The sequence below is a fragment of the Aquarana catesbeiana genome, linkage group LG02, assembly GCF_042186555.1.
Source record: "Aquarana catesbeiana isolate 2022-GZ linkage group LG02, ASM4218655v1, whole genome shotgun sequence".
NCBI classification, from domain to species: Eukaryota; Metazoa; Chordata; class Amphibia; order Anura; family Ranidae; genus Aquarana; species Aquarana catesbeiana.
Window position 1 is genome coordinate 131,616,543 of NC_133325.1, and position 22,550 is coordinate 131,639,092.

Genomic DNA, 22,550 nt, shown 5'->3' on the forward strand with positions numbered 1-22,550 from the left:
GCTGCAATTGCAGAACAACTCCTGAGACACTGGCTGCATGTTTGTTCTGGGTCAGAGATTCAAAAGTTACTGAAACCAGAGACATCCACAAAACTTGTATTTCTAAGAAGAGGTCAGAATGGCAGCTAATATACTTCTTTCTCAACAGGTTTTGCTAAAACTATTTCTAAATGGCACTATTTGAGGAAAGCACTTCTGTTCACGAGGCAGATGTGGGTGGTGAAGACCTCTCTGTGTACACAACACCAAACCATAACAAAATTATATACTTTAGAAATCTTAATTCATTAATAACATTTAACATCATTACAAAGTAATGCACAACTTTTTATGCAATATTTTCAGCACACATTTATTTATGTTTTGCACACAAACACTAGAAAATATGAAACTACATGAAACTATGAGACTACATATCTAATGTATAACTGTTCAAACTCATCCGTAGGTGGATAAAGAAACTGAAGTTGCATAACAGGTAACACAACCGACTACATATCTAATGTATAACTGTTCAAACTGATCCATAGTTGGATAAATAAAGTTCCATAGCAGGTAACACAATAAAAGAAGAACTCTTATCTTCAGAGTAGTAAATCCATCAGATAGATCTGTAAAAGAACAGCACATCTTTAATCCATGTTGATCACAACAGCAAATTAAAAACATGTCATATGTTTATTATAACAAGTAAAATCAAGCATTGCATAAAAAATTTTGGGCAAAGTGATACTGTGTGCAGAGACCCAGCTGCTCCTTCCACCATCCTAGCAGGTACCAAAATCCACAGAGCTCAGGGTCAGTGACTGGTTCCTAGACCCAAGCACTGTCGCATAGGAGGTGGTCATATACTTCCCTATACCTAGAATAATGCTGAGGTAGAGTAAGGGGCAATGGAGGAGCTCTGGCAGGGCGGCCACCATACACAGACATTGTCACTTTGCCCAGCATGGGCAAAATGACTGTGCCTCTTTAACCACTTCCCGCCCAGGCTATAGCCAAAAAACGGCCAGGGCATGGGCTTCTTCCTCCATGCCCCCAGGGGCCTTTTGACACAGCTAAACCCAAATCGCAGGAAAGGGCCAATCACAGGGGCCCTTTACCATGTGATCACCTGTGTCCAATTACAGACGATTACATGTAAACAGACTTTCCATTTATTAGCAGTCCTTTCCTCACACGAGGTGTCTGTGTGAGGAAAGGATTACCGCTAACCAGCAAGGCTGTCAGTACATTGTTTACACCGGTAATCAGGGCACTGTTTACACTGATAATCACTGGCACTGCAGCTTATCAGTGCAGCCGCCTCATAAGTGCAGCCTGACCAGTGAAGGAAAATTACTTATTTGCAAAATTTTTTAACATTCTAAGAAACACTTTTTTTTTGGTCTTTTTTGCTTGTTAAGCATAAAATAAGAAAACCAGTGGTGATTAAATACCACCAAAAGAGGTCGGGCTGTTGAGGTTTCCTGGGGGCTCTAAAAGAAATTAGAGCTGGCATACAGCAAATAGCACCTAAGTGACTACATCCTTGCTTAAAGTAGAAGTAAACCCCCTATTAATTTTCAGCTAAAGGAAACTGCCATCTTCTATTTAATCTCTATTTAATCTTCAACTGCCATGATGCTGCACATGTGATCAGTTAAGAGACCAGCCATTGGATGGTTTGACAGTTTGGTTGAGTGCACATTCAATGTGATGGTTACATTCCCGGCATATGCAGGAAATGTAACTGTTTTTGGAACTTAAAGCAGAGCTCCACCCAAAAGGGGAAGTGCTACTTGTTTGCCTCCTCCCCCCATGGGCTACCGCATTTGGCACCTTTCGGGGGGAGGGAGGAGCAAGTACCTGGTTTTGACAGGTACCCGCTCCCACTACTGGCTGACTTTCCTGCTGCAAACTCAGCCTGAATTTTGGGTCCCCTATTCTTTCCCCCACCGCCGGGCTAGTCACAAAGCGCTTTCTCCCCCTTAAGCCGCAAAGCTTCACTGCCGGTTCCCCTTAGCTGAGATGGGGGCGGCAGCACCAGAGAGCCGACTGAAAAATCGGCTTGGGTGAAGACACCTCTGGATTCGTGGACAGGCAAGTGTCCTAATATTAAAAGTCAGCAGATACAGTATTTTTTCTGAAGAAACCAGGAGCTCAACTTTAAATCTCAGGGTTTAATTCTGCTTTAAGCCCTGGGGTTAACCTGACTCACAGCAGACATGGCCAAACCAATGAGACTTTACATAGCAAAACATGACAAAACTGAAGAAAATGTGGCACAGTAACAAATAGAGTTTCGAATAAATGAATGTGATCGCTATGTGAAAGTTCTCCTGTTTTGCTCCACTTGTTTAGATACAAGTGATAAAAATTGGCTTGGCTACAATCCTGATTTCTGGCTGTTATAGAGTTGTTACAACTACTATTCAGCTAGAGATATCTACAGTAATGTTTCTGAAACCTATACACTAGTTTATCAGATCAGCTTTTCACTTACCCATTTTAATTAAAATGCATGGTGCCTTATTTTTCCACCATCGCAAAACATAAAAAAGTCATAACAGTTATATTTAAAGATGATAATAAAATAGTCAAACTTTGTTTGCAGGATTATATAACAGTTTACCATCTGAGAAGCCTCAACCATGCAAAATGTTTGGTGAAAAAGGTCTGAGCAAAAACTAGTTTGTATAGAAACTTCCAAAACCTGTCAATTTCCAGTCTCCAGAGTTATTCAGAGATTCTGGGATATTACTAATCCCTGGGCGTTGTGATGTCTAAGGACACTATGAACTTGCAGTTTTTGCACATGGAATATGTGATACAAAAATATACAGTAGTGGCCTAGAAGAAAATGTTGCATGCATCTCTTACAAAACATGCTCATTAAAAGATGTACATACATGATCACTCAGGATCGGCCAGGCCCATATTTAGCAATGGTTTGTGCACCGGTTGCAGCTTTTCATCAAACAAACAAACAGTGTTTTCTGCAGCGCTAGGCTAGAAAAAAGAAAAGAAAAAAAAACATGTGTATATACATAAAAAAGAATGCTTATGTTTTTACTCACAGACTATCTTGGAATGTAAACCTGCCATGTATATTTTATGAGTTAAATATCAATTAACAATAAGCCAAAAAAGTAAACCCTTCATGAGAAGGATATGTAGGCTGTCAATGCTGATCTTTTTCTAGAAAATGTTAGTCCCTTTTCCCACTTCCTCCTGGCAGTGCTGTACTTCTGGCCCTGCATCAGCAAGACATAGATGCAACAGCATTGTGGGAGGGTAGGGGACTGTTGATATGTGCCCAATACTGGAGAGCACCTACTATACAATGCAGGCGATACATATCTCCTATTTCCGCATTGTGTTTACACTCAAAGGGATGAGACATCATAGCACTTCCTGCCAGTATTGAGGCTCCCGCAGAACTGTTACAGCTTTGTCCATCCTCTACCTGCAACAATAGATCTCTACAATAGTGATCTATTTCTGTCTGATTGCATCCAAAAATAGATCACTTTTAGAATTCATCTGTTGATACACAGCTGCATGGGGGGGTCTGGGTCAGGTTGCCACTGACCAAATCCAGACTACCCCATGAAAGCAGATAAAAAAAAAAAAAAGTACACACACACACACATATATATATATATATATATATATATGATCTCACATTGGGGGAACTTTATAGAGTGTAGCAAAATGGTGAAGTTCAGAGTACACATATGCATTTTACTTCAAGACATCTTTATTCCCTTTCAATTCTAAATGGTGACGGACCCCGGGGGTGTGTGTGTATGTGTATATATATGTGTGTGTATATATATATGTGTGTATATATATATATATATATATATATATATATATATACATACACACACACATACACACACACCCTTCAGAACAATTATGTCAGATGACATATACTGTACAATCTCAAAAGCTCACGTACAATGCAATGTCATTCAAATACTTGCGAACTGTACTAATTTGTGCACTGACATTATCATCTGAATCGTACACTAAATGTTACACCCCCGGGGTTCGTCACCATTTAGAATTGAAAGGGAATAAAGATCTCTTGAAGTAAAATGCATATGTGTACTCTGAACTTCAACATTTTGCTACACTCTATAAAGTTCCCCCAATGTGATATCATTTTAGGCAGTAGACTAATCATAAAAAAAAAAAAAAAAAAAAAAAAAAAGAAAAACAAACACACACCAAAACAAAACAAGGATATAAAAATATATGTATCAAACATCAAAACCAAATTAGGGTAATCCATAACCCCCCATTACTCTGCTCTCCCCCTCCAAAAAACAAACAAAAAATCTTGGCCTTCAGTACAGGACACTTACTCATACACCATGGGTTTTAGGCTCATATCTTCAGGTGACTGGACACTGGCAAGCTTTTACAAACACACCACCCTGGGGCGCCACCCCTATAATCCTAGTCCGCTCCTCAAATCCTCAGTTTAATAGCAAGCAATGCAGAGTAAACAATGAGAGTTCAGGAGGGTGGTCTGTGTCCTGTACTATGAATTTTACAGTAATGCTGCGTACACACGGTCAGTCTTTTCGGCTACAAAAGTCAGACGGACGCCGACGGACTAAGTCCGGCGGACAATCCGATCGTGTGTGGGCTTCCCCAGACTTTCAGCGGACTTTTCCAGCCGCAAATTTGACGGACTTTAGATTTGGAACATGCTTCAATTCTTTACATCGTAACTCCGCTGGACCCAGAAATCCGCTCGTCTGTATGCTAGTCCGACGGACAAAAACCCACACTAGGGCAGCTATTGGCTACTGGCTATCAACTTCTTTATTTTAGTCCGGTGTACGTCATCACGTACGAATCCGTCGGACTTTGGTGTGATCGTGTGTAGCCAAGTCCGGTCGTTAGAAAGTCTGTTGAAAGTTCGCCAAAAGTCCGTCGAAAGTCTGTCGGACTTTTGTAGCTGAAAAGTCCGACCGTGTGTACGCGGCATAAGTCAAAATTACTTTTACCTTAATCATACAGTACAGGACACAGGCAACTTATTTATATTGGGATGTCCCCAAGCATTGAATACAAAGGATGGTCAACAACCAGGCAAACAAAACTATGCCAACAGGCCCAAAAAACAATGGGGATCAAGTTCAGAGTGCCACTACAAGAACCCTGTGACTAAAAGCTGCATCTGCAGAAGACTGGATATCCACCTAGAAAAGCTTTGAGAAATTATGAACACAAGACTAGGTGGCAGCCTTACACAGTTGGGCAACAGAGGCTTGGCGCTTAAAAGCCCACTAGTCAGCACAACACAGTGCAAGAGGAGGATTTAGTTTTAAGAGCATACGCTCTTGCAATCAAGTTCCTGATCTGGCATGCAATGGTGGATTCTGAAGCAGAGTGCCCATTGTGAGGTCCCGAGGAAAAAAAATCATGGAATCTGATTGTCTAATAGACGCAATAGCTTTTAGGTACATGCTAATAGCCTCTGTCTACACCCAGCAATGTAGAATGAATTTCTTTGGATCCTTCAGAGTAGGGCACAAAAATGGCAAGAAAATGTCCTAAAAGGGGTTTTTAAATAACAAATATATCATACTTCCCTCCACCGTGCAGTTAGTTTTGCAGTGTGGCCTCAAATCTCGTCTTCTGGGCTCCTCCTCACATTGGTAAACCCCCTTAGAAGAAGCGCTCTTCCTGGGGGTTACCTTGCGAGCGGGCTCCCAAGTCCAGCATTTGCGTCCATAGACACAGAATGTCAGACTTGGCCCCGCCCCCCGGTCATTGGATTGAATTGACAGCAGCGGGAACCAATGGCTGCGCTGCTATCAATCTATGCAATCAAGAGCAGAGGACCCCAGGCAGAGAGGTACAGCGCGTCTCCACCGAGCGAACGAACCCGACTCAGGTGAGTAAAACGGGGGAGGGGTGAAAAAACACGAGGGTTTACAACCCCTTTAATGAGATGGAACATTGAAACCACCTTTGAAAGAAAGGAATGTCTTGGGCATAATACAACTTTGTCGTTGTGAATTATTAGGAAAGGCTTTTTACAGAAGGAGGCTGCCAGTTCAGATACACAATTGACAAATGGGATGGCTACCAAAAAGGGCACTTTGCTGGCAAGAATCTTCTAGGAGATATCCTCAATGGCTTCAAAGGGTGGTTTCTGCAAATGACGACTAACACAAAAAACACCTTGAGTAATGGTTTTCACAATGGAGTGAAAAGCCAGAGGCTTTGAAAAAGGATGGATAAGGCCAATAGCTACCCTTCTGGGATGCTAAGCGCTAGATTCTGGATAAGACCTGCTTACACTAAGGCCAGAATGCAAGGCACAGAAAAATCTTTTGGATAGAACTGATTGCGTTCAAACAAGGCAAAACAGGATTTCCAGGTACAATATTAGATCTTCCCGGAGGTGGCCTTTATTGCTTGACCAGCAAGGTAGGAATCACAGACTCAAATCCCTCTATCTTTTAAGACCTAAGTTTTTACAGCAGGTGAGGTAGAATTTGCAGTGGAGAGAGGGAAAGACAAAGTTCATCAAAAGAAGTGAGTTTCCACCTGAAAAGGACACAGGGGTGGTGGAGCTGCAATTACTCCGATGAGAGCCAAGATACACATACCCGAGTGTTCTCGGCGCCGCTCACAGTCACGCCCAGTCCCGCCCTATGATGGACATAACACAGGTCCAAGGGGCGGGACTGGACGTGACGGCGGCGCCTAAAAAAGCCGAGAACACTCGGGTATGTGTATCTTGGCTCCGACAAATCCCTGCAGTCTCGGCGCCATATTTGAATCTACCCACGGCTGTGTATGTCGGCGGCGACCGCGGCAATTGCCGCGAACGCTCCGATGACACAAAATCGGCGGGGATCGGCCTATAACACGCAGCCACGATTTTCCCCTGATTTTCAGGGGAAAAAAGTGCGTGTTATATGCTGATAAATACGGTATATATACATACATACACAGTGGGGACGGAAAGTATTCAGACCCCCTTAAATTTTTCACTCTTTGTTATATTGCAGCCATTTGCGAAAATCATTTAAGTTAATTTTTTCCTCATTAATGTACACACAGCACCCCATATTGACAGAAAAACACAGAATTCTTGACATTTATTAAAAAAGAAAAACTGAAATATCACATGGTCCTAAGTATTCAGACCATTTGCTGTGACACTCATATTTAACTCAGGTGCTGTCCATTTCTTCTGATCATCCTTGAGGTGGTTCTATACCTTCATTTGAGTCCATCTGTGTTTGATTATACTTTTTTTTTTTTTTTTTTAGATATGTTTATTGCAGTTTTTTTTAACTTACAAACATACAAAGACAAAACAAAAAGGACCTAATAAGGTCCAACATAAAGAACCAAGATACAGAATGCTCTTGTGTCAGGCGAGAATAATAATTGGTTAATACATCCATTAAATATTATGCTAGAAAGCAAGTTAGATCATTCACAGTCAAACTCCATAAACAGGCATTTTGACCATAGTCAGTCAAAGTGTAAAAGAGTGTAGTCATGTTACAGGGCAAGCTGCCCCAGGCTTACTCTGATTACGGCAGTATAGGGGATAGGGTCAGGGGGCTAGCCAGCCACCTGCCCCAGATTTTATGAAATGCTTTTGGTCGTTTGCGTATGTCAAAAGTAAGTTTATAAAGCGGAAGAGCTTCATTAACCAGTTTTAACCATAGTCCCCTGGTTGGGGTTGCCGCTCCCCTCCAGGTCAATAAAATGGATTTCTTGGCATAGTAATATAGGATATGAAGTAGTTGTTTGACCCGGGAAGGGACAGGCAAATTACCAAAGACACCAAGAAGGCAATTCTTGGGGTGGACTATGTTGGGAAGTCCCAACTCCGAGGAGAGAAAAGAGCCTATGTTCCACCAGAAGTCCTGTATTATGGGGCAAGTCCAAAAACAGTGAAGGAAATCCGCCATTTGACCACATCCCTGAAAGCACTCAGCAGAGGATAATATGCCCATTTTGTGCATTTTAGCCGGTGTGAGGTGCGATTGGTAAAAAATATTCATTTGAATCACTCTATCCCTAGAGCAGCCTCTCTCAACCAGTGTGCCATCAGAGGTTCTCAGGTGTGCCGCGGGATCAGGGGAGAGAAGGGCTGTCAGATAAGCCCGATCTCTGGATCCCCTGCCAAACTGTACATCGGCACTGTGAGAAGCTCCGTCAACCTCAGCAAAGTGAAAGTAAAGTGCAGGGAAGTGTGCTGTGCTCTCTGCTTCCCCCTACAGTGCAGTACCCGGCTGAATGAGGAAACTGGAAAGGTACTGTGCTAGAAGCTAGATTCGTTTTAAAAGAGCTTTATACATGTGTCTGTGTGTATGTGTGTTTGTACATGTGTGTGTATGTGTGTTTGTACATGTGTGTGTGTTTGTGCATGTGTCTGTATGTGTGTGTGCATGTGTCTGTATGTGTGTGTGCATGTGTCTGTATGTGTGTGTGCATGTGTCTGTATGTGTGTGTGCATGTGTCTGTATGTGTGTGTATGTGTGCATGTGTCTGGTATGTATGTGTGCATGTGTCTGTATGTGCGTGAGCATGTGAGTGTCTGTATGTGTGTGTGTACGTCTGTAAGTGTGTGTGTGTGCGCATGTGTCTGTAAGTGTGTGTGTGCATGTGTCTGTGCATGTGTCTGTATGTGTGTGTGTGTGCATGTGTGTCTGTGTGTGTGCATGTGTGTCTGTGTGTGTGCGCACGTGTCTGCATGTGTGTGCGCACGTGTCTGCATGTGTGTGCGCACGTGTCTGCATGTGTGTGCGCACGTGTCTGCATGTGTGTGCGCACGTGTCTGCATGTGTGTGCGCACGTGTCTGCATGTGCGTATGTACAAGTGTCTGTATGCGTGTGTGCACGTGTATGTGTCTGTATATGTGTGTGTGCGTATGTTAATGGATAAAGATATGTGGCGCTACTCCATCAATCAGTGATAAATAAATAATCCAAAATCACAACTAGAATAAACTATGCTGTCGGATGAAGTACACACAATGGGCTCCACCTTGTATATAGTTATAGGCCTAGAGATGAATATCGCCGTACATAAGTAAATCAAAGAAAAAAATATATGCAATAAACACAATAAATGGTGAATACCAGTAATCAAAATGCTAAGAATCAAATGTGTGATTATAGTGCTCACATGAGTTGAATAAAAATAATAATATCAACCACCTCTCATCAGGTGACAAAATAAACCTGTGAATATAGTGAACTGACTTCCCAGGCTGAAAAACACACTAGAACTCCATAAACAAACAGTGTCCAATGTATCGCAGGCACCAGCTGAAGATCAAATCATTTCTAGTACTGATGTCAAAAATACGTAAATCTTCAGCGTGAGCTAAAAAGTGGATGTATTAGACCAACATACAGTGCAAAGAGTCCCTACGGTCAACAAGAATTCCTATATGATCGACTATCTAAAAAATATTTTTCACAATAATGCAATCATATCATAATAATCTAGTGCATAATAAGTGATAAAAACTGTAATACAATAAATCATAATTATAAATATTATAAATAATTTAAATTGATGAAAAATCAAAATATGATAGGACAGATAATCCCACAAACGAGACACTGTCCCAAACAGTGACAATAGTGCAATTAGTCCATACAGAAAGTGCAGTAGTGATTGGTGACTTCCATACAAAACAGTCTTTGAATATGGTGCAATTTGTGCAGTGACTGGTGCTTTTCTTCTATGCACGTTCTAGTGCATCTCCCAATTGTTTCCCCTAGCCTCTCACCTCCAACAGCGGCCCCCAATGGGCCAAGTAAAGCGGGTAGATAATCTAGGAGAGGATGTGATTCCTTCAGTGTTTCTTTAGTGTCAGATGAGTCCGTCTCTCTGCAACTCCTCCCGCAGTTCCCAGCACTCCCAGCAATCCCAGCAGTCTCGATGTCCGGACCCCCCAGCCGCTCTTCCCCCTCAGCACAACACAAGTTTCTCAGTCTGAAGAGCCCACAAGTCAGCTGACTTGTGGGCTCTTCAGACTGAGAAACTTGTGTTGTGCTGAGGGGGAAGAGCGGCTGGGGGGTCCGGACATCGAGACTGCTGGGATTGCTGGGAGTGCTGGGAACTGCGGGAGGAGTTGCAGAGAGACGGACTCATCTGACACTAAAGAAACACTGAAGGAATCACATCCTCTCCTAGATTATCTACCCGCTTTACTTGGCCCATTGGGGGCCGCTGTTGGAGGTGAGAGGCTAGGGGAAACAATTGGGAGATGCACTAGAACGTGCATAGAAGAAAAGCACCAGTCACTGCACAAATTGCACCATATTCAAAGACTGTTTTGTATGGAAGTCACCAATCACTACTGCACTTTCTGTATGGACTAATTGCACTATTGTCACTGTTTGGGACAGTGTCTCGTTTGTGGGATTATCTGTCCTATCATATTTTGATTTTTCATCAATTTAAATTATTTATAATATTTATAATTATGATTTATTGTATTACAGTTTTTATCACTTATTATGCACTAGATTATTATGATATGATTGCATTATTGTGAAAAATATTTTTTAGATAGTCGATCATATAGGAATTCTTGTTGACCGTAGGGACTCTTTGCACTGTATGTTGGTCTAATACATCCACTTTTTAGCTCACGCTGAAGATTTACGTATTTTTGACATCAGTACTAGAAATGATTTGATCTTCAGCTGGTGCCTGCGATACATTGGACACTGTTTGTTTATGGAGTTCTAGTGTGTTTTTCAGCCTGGGAAGTCAGTTCACTATATTCACAGGTTTATTTTTGCCACCTGATGAGAGGTGGTTGATATTATTATTTTTATTCAACTCATGTGAGCACTATAATCACACATTTGATTCTTAGCATTTTGATTACTGGTATTCACCATTTATTGTGTTTATTGCATATATTTTTTTCTTTGATTTACTTATGTACGGCGATATTCATCTCTAGGCCTATAACTATATACAAGGTGGAGCCCATTGTGTGTACTTCATCCGACAGCATAGTTTATTCTAGTTGTGATTTTGGATTATTTATTTATCACTGATTGATGGAGTAGCGCCACATATCTTTATCCATTATCTATCTTGGGGAATTGAGTTTACCTATCTATGTTGGCAGCTCTCTATCTGGTATTTTACCGTCAGTTTGGTAACTCTCTGTGTACATTGGGTTTTTGCGCACTGGTTCTTATATATTCATTTGTGTGCGTATGTTACTTTTAATCCTGACCCCCCCCCCCCCCCCCAAATTCCTGTACCATCAGAACTGCTTTTGTCGGTCTTGTTTGTGATAGCAGCAAGGACTGCTTCTCCTCTGAAAAGCAACCTATGCGCAGATCGCTTTTCAGAGGCATTTGACAGGCGGTAAAGAGGCATTATGTTGCCTCCTCACCACCTGTTTTAATGCAGCATCACTACACCGCAACCGTGCAATGTACACAGTTGCAGGGTAGTTGCAGTGCAGCCCCATTCACCCTGGGTATACCTCCAGCTGCAGCCACAACATGTGTACACCCCCAGTTGTTGTCTCTGCAGCTAAAGGGGAAGAATTTGGGGGTGGTAAAAACAGCTTAACCATGTGCTTTTACCACCCCTCCAACCCGACATGTGAACAAGCCCTTGGTTCACATCTGTGTTGCTGCGTGCTGCGTGTAGTGCAGCCCATTCATTTCAATGGGCTTCCCTAACCACAAAAATTCAGGGAAGGAAATCCCTGACCTTTTTTTTTTTTTTTTTAAATTACACTGCAACAAAAGCACCCCACATTTTCCAATGTGTGAGGTACCATTAAGTTTTAATGGCACCCCTAAAGAGCAGAGCATTTGTCTGTGTGTCAGGAACGAGTGCGATTTTGCACATGTTCCGCGACACACAGTAACGTGAACTAAGCCTTGGACTGGGGTGCCTCAAGACTGAAAATACTTTTTAAGGGTGCCCCGACTGGAAAAAGGTTGAGAAACACTGCCCTAGAGGATATAACAGAAGCCTTAAAAAGTATCACTGAATTCCGACCAGTCATCTTCCATAATGGTGATATCTAAGGATTCCCACTTCCGTTGTGCTAGTTTAAATCTAGGGTTAGAGTCTGTCACCAGAGCTGCATAGTAAGTAGAAATAAGTTTCGTCTGGTCTGGGGATCTTAGGAGTTTTTCCAGGTCAGGAGTTTTAAGCGGATTGTCCAGGGAACCGAACTGTGCTCGCATAGCATGCCTAAGTTGGTAGTAAAAGAACAAATACGTACACGGTAAGTCAAAATCTAATCTCATCTGTGAGAAGGATTTAAATCCTTGAGGGGTGTATATGTGACATAGATATTAAATTCCCTTGGAACTCCATCTTTGAGGGTCAGGTAAGGAGTTTAGTTCCGGAAGCATCGGATTAAACCAAAGTGGACTATTGGGGGAAGTCAACCATGAGTCAGAGGTATGTTTAAGCGTCACAGTTTTAAACAAGGATAGGGAGGTATGTAAGATAGTCATTCCAGGTCCTGGTGGTGTACATCCTCGATAAACAATGTTATGTAGTGTTTCAAATGAGGAAACCATGGCTCCTTCAGTGGTGGTACATGCATTGAGTCGGGATGCAGCCAGTCATGAATATTGACCAATTGAGATGCCTGATAGTAAAGATAAAAGTCAGGGAAAGCTAACCCCGCCAGGTGGGACGGGAGACGAAGCGTCTCCAATGCCACCCTAGGCGGTCTAGCGTTCCAGAGGAACGCAATACATATAGAGTCAATGCTCTTAAAAATCGTTTTGGGAATTTTACAGGGGGAGTTAACCAAGACATACAACAACTTAGGCAAATATATCATTTTGAGGACGTTGGCCCGTCCCATCAAGTCTAAAGGCAAGTCCCTCCATTGTTTGGTTTGGGTCTGTAATTGAAGCATTAGTGGGCCTGGATTATTAGTTATATAGAGGGACAGTGGCATTTGTACCACAACTCCTAGGAACCTAAAGGAGGTAGTTATTTGTAGTCTAGAATCCGAATGAATCTGTGAAGCAGGGGCTTGGTCTAGGGGAAAAATAATGGACTTTTACTTATTTGAATCCGGAAAAGTCTCCAAAAGTGGTTACAGTAGTTAACAGATTGGTGAGTGAGTCCCGTGAGTCTGCTAGGTAAACTAGCGTATCATCCGCATAGAGTGTAATTCGTTCCTCTATGTCATTGATGGGTAGACCGCAGATTATTGAGGAGTTACGGATCCGGACAGCCAGGGGTTCGATAGCCAATGCGAATAGGAGGGGTGATAAAGGGCAGCCTTGTCTGGTACCCCTGGTGATCCGGAAGGTCTCAGTAATCTGTCAATACAAATGCGGGCAAGCGGCATAGCATAGAGGAGCCGTATCCAGGCTATCAGCCTAGGGCCAAGACCATACAGCTGTAAGACCCGAAACAGATACGTCCATTCCACACTGTCAAAGGCCTTACAGGTGTCTAGGGATACAACAACTCGGGTGGGTGGACAGTCATGCGAATAGGTCAGGTTGTGGAACAGTCTACGGATGTTCATCCTGGTCGATTGGCCTGGTATAAAGCTGCCTTGGTCGCTCCCTAACAACTCAGCAATCACCTTATTTAGACGGTTAGCCAGGACTTTAGCCAAAATTTTTACATCCACATTAATAAGAGATATCGGTCGATAGGAGTCACATTTTAGTGGATCCTTTCGAGGTTTAAGTATTAAAACAATGAGTGCTTCCCTCATTGAGGGGGAAGCACCCCTTCCTTCAGGGCCTCATTGTATGTTTTAAGCAAAATAGGACTAAGGAGGTGTTGAAATTTTTTATACCATTCAAATGGAAAACCATCTAAACCAGGCGTCTTATGAGCTGGCATTTGTGAAATCGCCAGTGAAAGTTCTTCCACAGAAAGGGGCTCATCTAATTCTTCTCGAACCTGATCAGTCAAGCGGGGGAGTGTAATTTGGCTTAAATAGTCTTCAAGTTGTGTCGCAGAGTAATCAGCTTTAGAAGTGTAAAGATCCGATAAAAGGAGAGAAAGGCTTCTGCTATATCCTGAGGGACATCGCTAATTGTATTCCCCAAGACCAATATTCTGGGAATAGAGACAGGGGGACAATCAGATCTGGTAAGATATGCGAGTAGGCGACCCGCCTTATTACCATGTCGAATATATTCTGGGTGATATAGAGCATACTTTTTTGGTAAGGTCTAACAGGCGGAGTTCATATTCCCTGCGTCAGTGAAGCCAACGGGACAGTGCATTGGGGTTTTGGGAGTATTTCGCCTCTGCCTTCATTAGGGCACCTTTTAACTCCTCAGTAAATTGCTGGGCATTTTTGCGTATAATACCGGTAATGGACATAAAGGTACCTCTCAACACAGCCTTGGAAGCCTCCTAGGCTGTGGTGATTCCAGTGGTACCTTGGTTCATATTCCAGTAGTCGGTCAGGTCTCTTTGGCATTCGGCCAGCACAAATGAGAGAGGACATCTGGGGAGAACAGGGGAGGAACATATATGTTCACTAGCGTGAAAATCGTGGAGGCTATGCAAAGCGTGAGTATAATAAACCGTCCCACAGGGCCCGACTTTACAAGCAGAGTCTCAGCTGGGAGAGACTTCGCCAGCAGAATCAAAACCCCCCCGAGAGTAGTTAGTATAAGTAGCGTGATATTGAGTGGCCACCCAGGGACGTTTAAGAGACCGTAGCATAGTACCCGTAAGGTGGGTCTCTTGAAGACAAATGATATGGGGATTACATTTCTTCAAATATGAGAATATTAGGGACTGCTTGTGAGGTGAGTTCAACCCCCTAACATTCCATGAAATCAATTTTAACATGTCAGCCATAAGTAGTTTTAGTTAGTACAGGAACATTGCAAGAGGTATTAAATGGTGCAGCATACCACAGAAATTGTCGACTATGATACCTTCTATAGTATGGATGCAGTAACAACAGAAAAGAATTGTTCATAAGAGCAAACTTAACAACCAAAAACCCAGTCAATCTCCGGAACCGGGATTTGTGAGAAGACCAGCAATACAAACCTCCCTCCCTCCGCCGCCCACCCCCTCCCCGCTCTACCAACCCAAACTTAGTGAGCATTGGTTCCCATAACAAAAAAGTGTCCCCCTCAGGAACAAACTTGAAAGGGAGTAAAAAATCCCATGGCCTCGCCACCACTTGGTATGGGGAAAGTAGCAGTTCCATGAGGGCTCTCATCTGCAATGTAAGTGTTCATCTTGCAGGATCTGTAAGAAACTTGATCGGAAGGCACAAACAGCAACAAGTGTGTGAGGCACATTAGTAGTAATCTGTAAATAATTCAAAAGGCATTGCTGGTAGGAGTGATCATAGGATTTGTCAGCAGTGCAAGGATTGAAGAATGAAACAAATACAAAGAAAAGCTTGCTTTAAAATTAAGGCAGGTCTCAAGCAGGTCCAGCATCTGAACAAAGAATAGCAGTCGTAGTGGTAGATCCACAGAGGACCATGCCCATGAGGGACAAGCTATAAAAATGGATGGGCGTGTGGAAGCCCAGGGACTGAAATTTGTAGGTTCAGTTGCGGTGTTGTCTGGGTTGCTTCCCAAGTTGTGAGTCTAACCAAGACATAGCTTCCTTAGGACAAGAGCAAAAATTAGCTTTACCTTCATATGATCCTCAGCTTAGCAGGGAACAGCATTGCATAGGGGAGGCCTTCTTTGCGGAGGCGATCCTTCACTGCTGCGAAGGACATGCGCTGACGCTGCACCTCAGCTGAGAAATCAGGATAAATGGAAATATTATTGCCGTTGAACTTGAGAGGGCCTTTCTCCCTGGCCAGACGCAGGATAGCGACTTTGTCATGAAAATTAAGGAGTTTGGCAATTAGAGATCTTGGGGGGGCCCCAGGTTGTGGGGGACGGGTGTGATGTGCCCGCTCAATTTCAAAGGTTTTGTAAAATTCCTCTACCCCCAACTCACCACGCAGCCATTTATGTAAAAAACGTTCAGTCCTGGAACCCTCTGAGCATTTCGGAAACCCCACAAAACGAAGATTGTTCCGGCCGGAACGATTCTCCAAATCGTCCAACTTGGTTCTAAGGGCTTCCAATTTGTTCGTGGCTGTACGAACGGTCGCAGATAAAGGGTGAACTGTGTCTTCCAGGGAGCTAACGCGTCCCTCCACCTCTCCCGTTCTTTCCCGTAAGGTCTGAACATCTTGTTTCAGATGTGAGAAATCAATATGGGTGGTTTCCATTTGTACAGTGAGGGAAGACATACAGTCCTGTATAGCTAGCATAATTTCTGCCAGTGTAGGCTCAGCAATGGAGGGGTTGAGGATACAGAGTCTTCTAAGCAGACCGGGGAGTCTAGGGATTCTGAGTGTGCTGCCTGGGTGTGAAAGACAGCAGGCATAGAGTCACTCACCCCCTGAGACAAGTTCTGTGCTGTATGTGAAGCAGACTGCAGCGTGGTCTCGTGCATGGCTGAGGGATCGGCGCCATCTTGCCTCCTGAACCGGGCCAGTTGTTCCGCCGCAGATTGGGGCGTAGGTGGCCCGTATTATTCACCATCATTCCTGGATCGGGTGCCCACCGTCCCCAGGAGTATTTTGGTGCCTTTTTGAAAAAGATTGGAGCCAGGATGCCTGCAGGATGGATGTATAGGATGTATACAGCCGGAGCTGTGAGATCAAGCAGCCGCTCTAATGGACTCCAAGCCACGCCCCCCTCGTTTGATTATACTTGATTAGGAAAGCCACACACCTGTCTATTTAAGACCTTACAGCTCACAGTGCATGTCAGAGCAAATGAGAATCATGAGGTTAAAGGAACTGCTGCACTTAAGGTTCCTAAAAGCACAGTGGCCTCCATAATCCTTAAATGGAAGATGTTTGGGACGACCAGAACCCTTCCCAGAGCTGGCTGTCCGGCCAAACTGAGCTATCGGGGGAGAAGAGCCTTGGTGAGAGAGGTATAGAAGAACCCAAAGATCACTGTGGCTGAGCTCCAGAGATGCAGTCGGGAGAAGGGAGAAAGTTGTAGAAAGTCAACCATCACTGCAGCCCTCCACCAGTCGGGGCTTTATAGCAGAGTGGCCCGATGGAAGCCTCTCCTCAGTGCAAGGCACATGAAAGCCCGCATGGAGTTTGCTTTAAAAAAAAACACCTGAAGGACTCCAAGATGGTGAGAAATAAGATTCTCTGGTTTGATGAGACCAAGATAGAACTTTTTGGCCTTAATTCTAAGCGGTATGTGTGGAGAAAACCAGGCACTGCTCATCACCTGTCCAATACAGTCCCAACAGTGAAGCATGGTGGTGGCAGCATCATGCTGTGGGGGTGTTTTTCAGCTGTAGGGACAGGAAAACTGGTTGCAATTGAGGGAAAGATGAATGCGGCCTAGTACAGGGATATCCTGGACGAAAACCTTCTCCATTGTGCTCAGGACCTCAGACTGGGCCGAAGGTTTAACTTCCAACAAGACAATGACCCTAAGCACACAGCTAAAATAATGGAGTGGCTTCACAACAACTCCGTGACGGTTCTTGAATGGCCCAGCCAGAGCCCTGACTTAAACCCAGTTGAGCATCTCTGGAGAGACCTAAAAATGGCTTTCCACCAACGTTTACCATCCAACCTGAAAGAACTGGAGAGAATCTGCAAGGAGGAATGGCAGAGGATCCCCAAATACAGGTGTGAAAAACTTGTTGCATCTTTCTCAAAAAGACTCATGGCTGTATTAGATCAAAAGGGTGCTTCTACTAAATACTGAGCAAAGGGTCTGAATACTTAGGACCATGTGATAAAATTTCAGTTTTTCTTTTTTAATTTTAATAATTCTGCAAAAAGTCAACAATTTGTGTTTTTCTGTCAATATGGGGTGCTGTGTGTACATTAATGAGGAAAAAAAAAGAACTTAAATGATTTTAGCAAATGGCTGCAATATAACAGAGTGAAAAATTTAAGGGGGTCTGAATACTTTCTGTCCCCACTGTATATATATATATATATATATATATATATATTATATATACTGTATTTATCGGCGTATAACACGCACCCCAAGTTTAGGAGAGAATTTTAAGGAAAAAAACTTTTAGGAGGGAAGTTTAAGGAAAAAAAACTTACATTAAAATGCCCATCAATGCAGCCTCATCAGTGTTCATCTGCAGCCTTGTGTCATTGCAGCCTTGTCAGTGCAGCTTTGCCCCAGTGCAGTCTTGTCAGTGCAGCTTTGCCCCAGTGCAGTCTTGTCAGTGCAGCTTTGCCCCAGTGCAGCCTTGTCAGTGCAGCTTTGCCCCAGTAGTCAGTGCAGCCTTGCCCCCAGTGTCCATGCTTACTGCCGCCGCCGACATATACATAGCTTCATGTAGTTTTAAATATGGCGCCGCGGAGTTCGGAGGGACTCGGCGGAGCTGACCGAACGTCGCCGAGAGTGTATTTGGCTCTTTCCAGCGCCGCTCACTCGCTGGGCGTGACTGTGAGCGGCGCCGGAAAGAGCCAAATACACTCGACTATGTGCATCTCGGCTCCGAGCAGTCACTGTGATTTCGGCGGCGCTCGTTCAGCTCCGCCGAGTCCCTCCGAACTCCGTGGCGCCATATTTAAAACGACACGCTATGTGAATGTCGGCGGCCGACGCCGATAGATCACAATTAGCGGGGATCGGCGTATAACACGCACCCACTATTTTCCCCTGATTTTAAGGAAGTAATTTTCTAGCAAAAAATACAGATTTTAACCTGTAAGCAACATATGTCAAAAATAGGCTAATGCCCCATACACACGATCAGAAATTCCATCAGAAAAAACTTGGATGGTTTTTCCGACGAAATTCCGCTCAAGCTTGCCTTGCATGCACACGGTCACACAAAAGTTCTCTGAACTTTCGACTGTCAAGAACGTGGTGACTTACAACACTACGATGAGCCGAGAAAATGAAGTTCAATGCTTCCGAGCATGCGTGATTTTTGCGCGTCCAAATTGCATACAGACGATCACATTTTCGGATAGGAACTTTTCCCAACCGAAAAATAGGGAACATGCTCGCAATCTTTTGCTGGCTGGAATTCTGCCAGCAAAAGTCCGATGTAGCATACGCACGGTCGCATTTTCCGACAAAAATCTCAGTTTTGCTGGCGGCATTTCCGATCGTGTGTACGCGGCATTAGTCATGAAAGGGTTAAGCACTTAGTCCAATTCAAATAAGTTCCTTACTTTCTAAAAGCAGCATGGTTGGTCAGAGAGGCCCCCTATCTCTCCAACAATATCTCAAGAAAAGAGATGGATGTAAGGATTACTAATACAGGAGAGGCAGGGCTGTGCTTGCTTTACCATATCCCAAGAGAATACCCAAGATTTGGACTTCAAAAGGAGATAGAGCTAAAGCCAGCTATAGAGGGGTGTTTAAGGGATAATGGGGCCATCAACCAGAAAGTATCCCCTGGGGAGTTACATATACAACACCAAAAATAAATGATAGTTCTAATTTAACGTGTGACCAATATTACACTATTACCACCAAGCAATTAACTTCTTACCTGAAATTCAGCAAAGAGTGTTCTTCCTTGCACTAACTCCATCATTTCAAACATTGCTTTAAAGCTCCATTGCATTTCGTAAGGAAGTCTATGTCGTTCGAAGTCTTCTTTAGGTGGCCTAAATCCAGCCAGTTTCACTTTTATTGCTTTTGCAGGGTACTGAATAAGGCATGGAGGAAGCTGAAACAAGCTATAGCACATATTTAGTTACTACAGAAATCAAGGCCAAATCATTAGTCCCATTTAAAACCTAAACATGGCACAAAGAGGATACGTTTTGTGATAAGCATACAAACTAATCAAAACAATGAATAAACAATTTATTCATTGCACAGATATAAGTGTACCAGCACCAAAGAAGGGAGGTTAAACGATTGCATGCTCCTTCTAGTAACTTATCTATTCTACAGCTTGTTATATTTATAATCATAAGCAATGCAAAAATGACCTAAACATTTATTAAAGTGGATATCAATGTTTTTTGTTACTTTAGAGAGCTTGTTTGGAGCAAGCTGGTCCAAATGAACTATTTTCTTCAGTAACTGCTGCAATGGGTCTAAACACAGTATGAACTGTAGGTAGCTTCAGCTACATACAGCACACAGTGCTTGTTTCCAGCTGTAAGGCAGACACTTCCCATCTCACAACCAGAACAAAAAACAGTTGGTCTGGGGGTGTAACCTAGCCACAGTGAGAGAAAGCCACTTGATCTCCAGGCACTGTTCTCCTCGGGGGTATAACAGCAACCAGAAGCAGCACAGCCCACCAGTTTCCCCTTCATTCAGGCTTTCTCTTGTAATGTTTACTGGACAATCTCCAGAAAGAAGAATCAGGTTCAGGGGCCGAGCCGACTCACAGACTTTTTTCATGCAACTGCCACTCCGCACCGCCCAAGATGGCGCTGGCCGCAGGACTTGCTCACAATTTCTGCAAGCAACACTGGCCACCTCTTACACCAACTGCCTCTCAGACATGGAGGAATCCACCAAGGATGTCCCTTTCACCTCGCATACACTTCAGCAGAGAGGCAAGAGAGCTCCACTGTCACCAACACACTCTCGGATAATAAACCTCCTACTGCCAAAAAGCCAAGCACACACTCCGAGGGAGATCTGATAGACTTCTGACGGCATTTCCAGCATCTGACCACACACTGATAGTCATGCTACAGTAAAGCTTACATCAGGAGCTGTGGGCATCTATCTTACACATCCACACAAGACTAGAAGATCTGGAGAAATGTACTGACCATTTAGAAAAACAAATGGGGGAGGTAGCGAAGGGAGCACAATGAAGTAGTTGATGTCCAAGAAGATCAGGTAGAAGAGCTTCAACAACTTTAGCTTAAAATCACTGATCTGGAAGATTGCTCGAGGAACATAAAGTGTAGGGGCAACCCAGAGTCGGTTAAGCCCAACAAATTAGATCCTTACCTACAACAACTCTAAGCTCCTCCATGACCTCTCCCTGCAGGAAGCGATCATCAATCGTGCACATAGGTTCCAGAAACCCAAGCACCTACCACCTGCTGTTTCTACTGATGTACAAGCATAAATATATATATATTTTTTAAAGTTAAGGATCAACTCATACATGCGGCCAGCGCTACACATATGCTCCCTGACCCGTATACCAATATCTCTTTCTACAATGACATCTCAGCAACTACAGCTCATATACAAAAGGAATTTGTGCCATACACTGCGGTTCTCAGGGAACACAATCTATCATACAAGTGGGGCTTTCCAACCAAACTCCTTGTGACGTATTAAAGTGAATTTGTAACAATCCACATCTCAAAGGAAGGGTTCAAGCAGCTTCACAACTGGGGTTTTATTTCTACTTCTCCACCTGCTACTCCACATCAAAAACTATCACAAATAATCTCTGAATATTGGAGTACCATGAGTAACACTTAGATATCACTCATAGGGAACTGAGGTGTAAATCTTGACTACACAGGCAGAAATTTGTTTAGTCATCTGTCTTCCTCCCCCGAGGAGTGCAGTTAATCTCTACCACTTACCCTGTTGTTAATGTGTGCCACACACACCACTTTGGTTGTTACTTTTGCGGTTTGTTTTTGCTATGTTTTCTATAAAAGTACTAATTTGTTGAGGAACTCTCTATCTTCTACTTTCCATCTGTTTATAGAGCGAAATTTGATATTGATGCAATGGTTTGTGTGGTCCTTTTCCAAATTATGCAGACAGCTTTCTCTCTCTCACAATATGGCTACTATATTACTATCAATGCTGAAGGCAGTGGCGGCTGCCACATCAAATGCCGCCACTGTGCCCATCAAAAGCCGCTATTGTGCCCCATCAAATGCAGCCACTGTGACCCCTGCTTGCCCGGCACTTACCCCATTTTGGTGGCAGGTCAGGCAGCGATGAGCTGTGTCTTCTGTGTGTGTCTTCCTGCTAGGCTTCCAATAGCAGCGTCTGTTCTTTCAGCCAATCAGGTGACGGGTATCAGACCCGTGCTACCTGATTGGCGGAGAGGTAATTCAGTATTAGAAAAGCAAATATTAATTCGCTTTTCTAACACATCTGGGTGGGCTCCGAGCGCAGTGCTCCGAGTCCACCTTTTTTGAAGCCTATTAGAGCCTATGGCTCTAATCAGGTGCAAAAAAATAAATAAAATAAAACCCTGCTACTGTAATTCAGGCGCCTGGCATCCTAAAAGGGGCCGAACGCCTGAATAGGGGGTGGGGGCGGCCATGGATAGATTCATGCAATGCATGAATCTATCCATTCTACATTCAGGGGGTGGCTGGAGAGAGGGGGCGGCGCCCGTGCACCTGGATGGGCCGCCCCTGGCTAAAGGGCTTGGGCTTAATAGCCCATTTAAAAGGACAATGCTATAGAAAGATGCAATATCCCAAAGATCAGATACCCTATGTATTCAGGAAATGCATTTTGCACAACAAAAATCTCTGCTATGAACTCATAAATTAGTTCCTCATTGATTTTTTGTCCATGCAGAAAAAAAAAGGCAGTGGCGTCACTAGGGTTAGTGTCACCCGGTGAGGGAAAAA

General features: G+C 43.5%; 1 protein-coding gene across 1 annotated transcript in view; it reads right to left on the minus strand.

Annotated features, from left to right (window-relative positions):
* Positions 1-453: 453 nt before the first annotated feature.
* Positions 454-22,550, minus strand: part of RNF17 (ring finger protein 17) — a 532,263-nt gene continuing 510,166 nt past the window's right edge. The window contains exons 24-26 of the mRNA XM_073612476.1: positions 19,511-19,700; positions 2,892-2,991; positions 454-611 (exon numbers count right to left, since the gene is read on the minus strand). Coding sequence (XP_073468577.1) covers positions 2,896-2,991; positions 19,511-19,700 — 286 coding nt within the window. The 3' untranslated portion in view covers positions 454-611; positions 2,892-2,895. The remainder of the gene's footprint in view (positions 612-2,891; positions 2,992-19,510; positions 19,701-22,550) is intronic.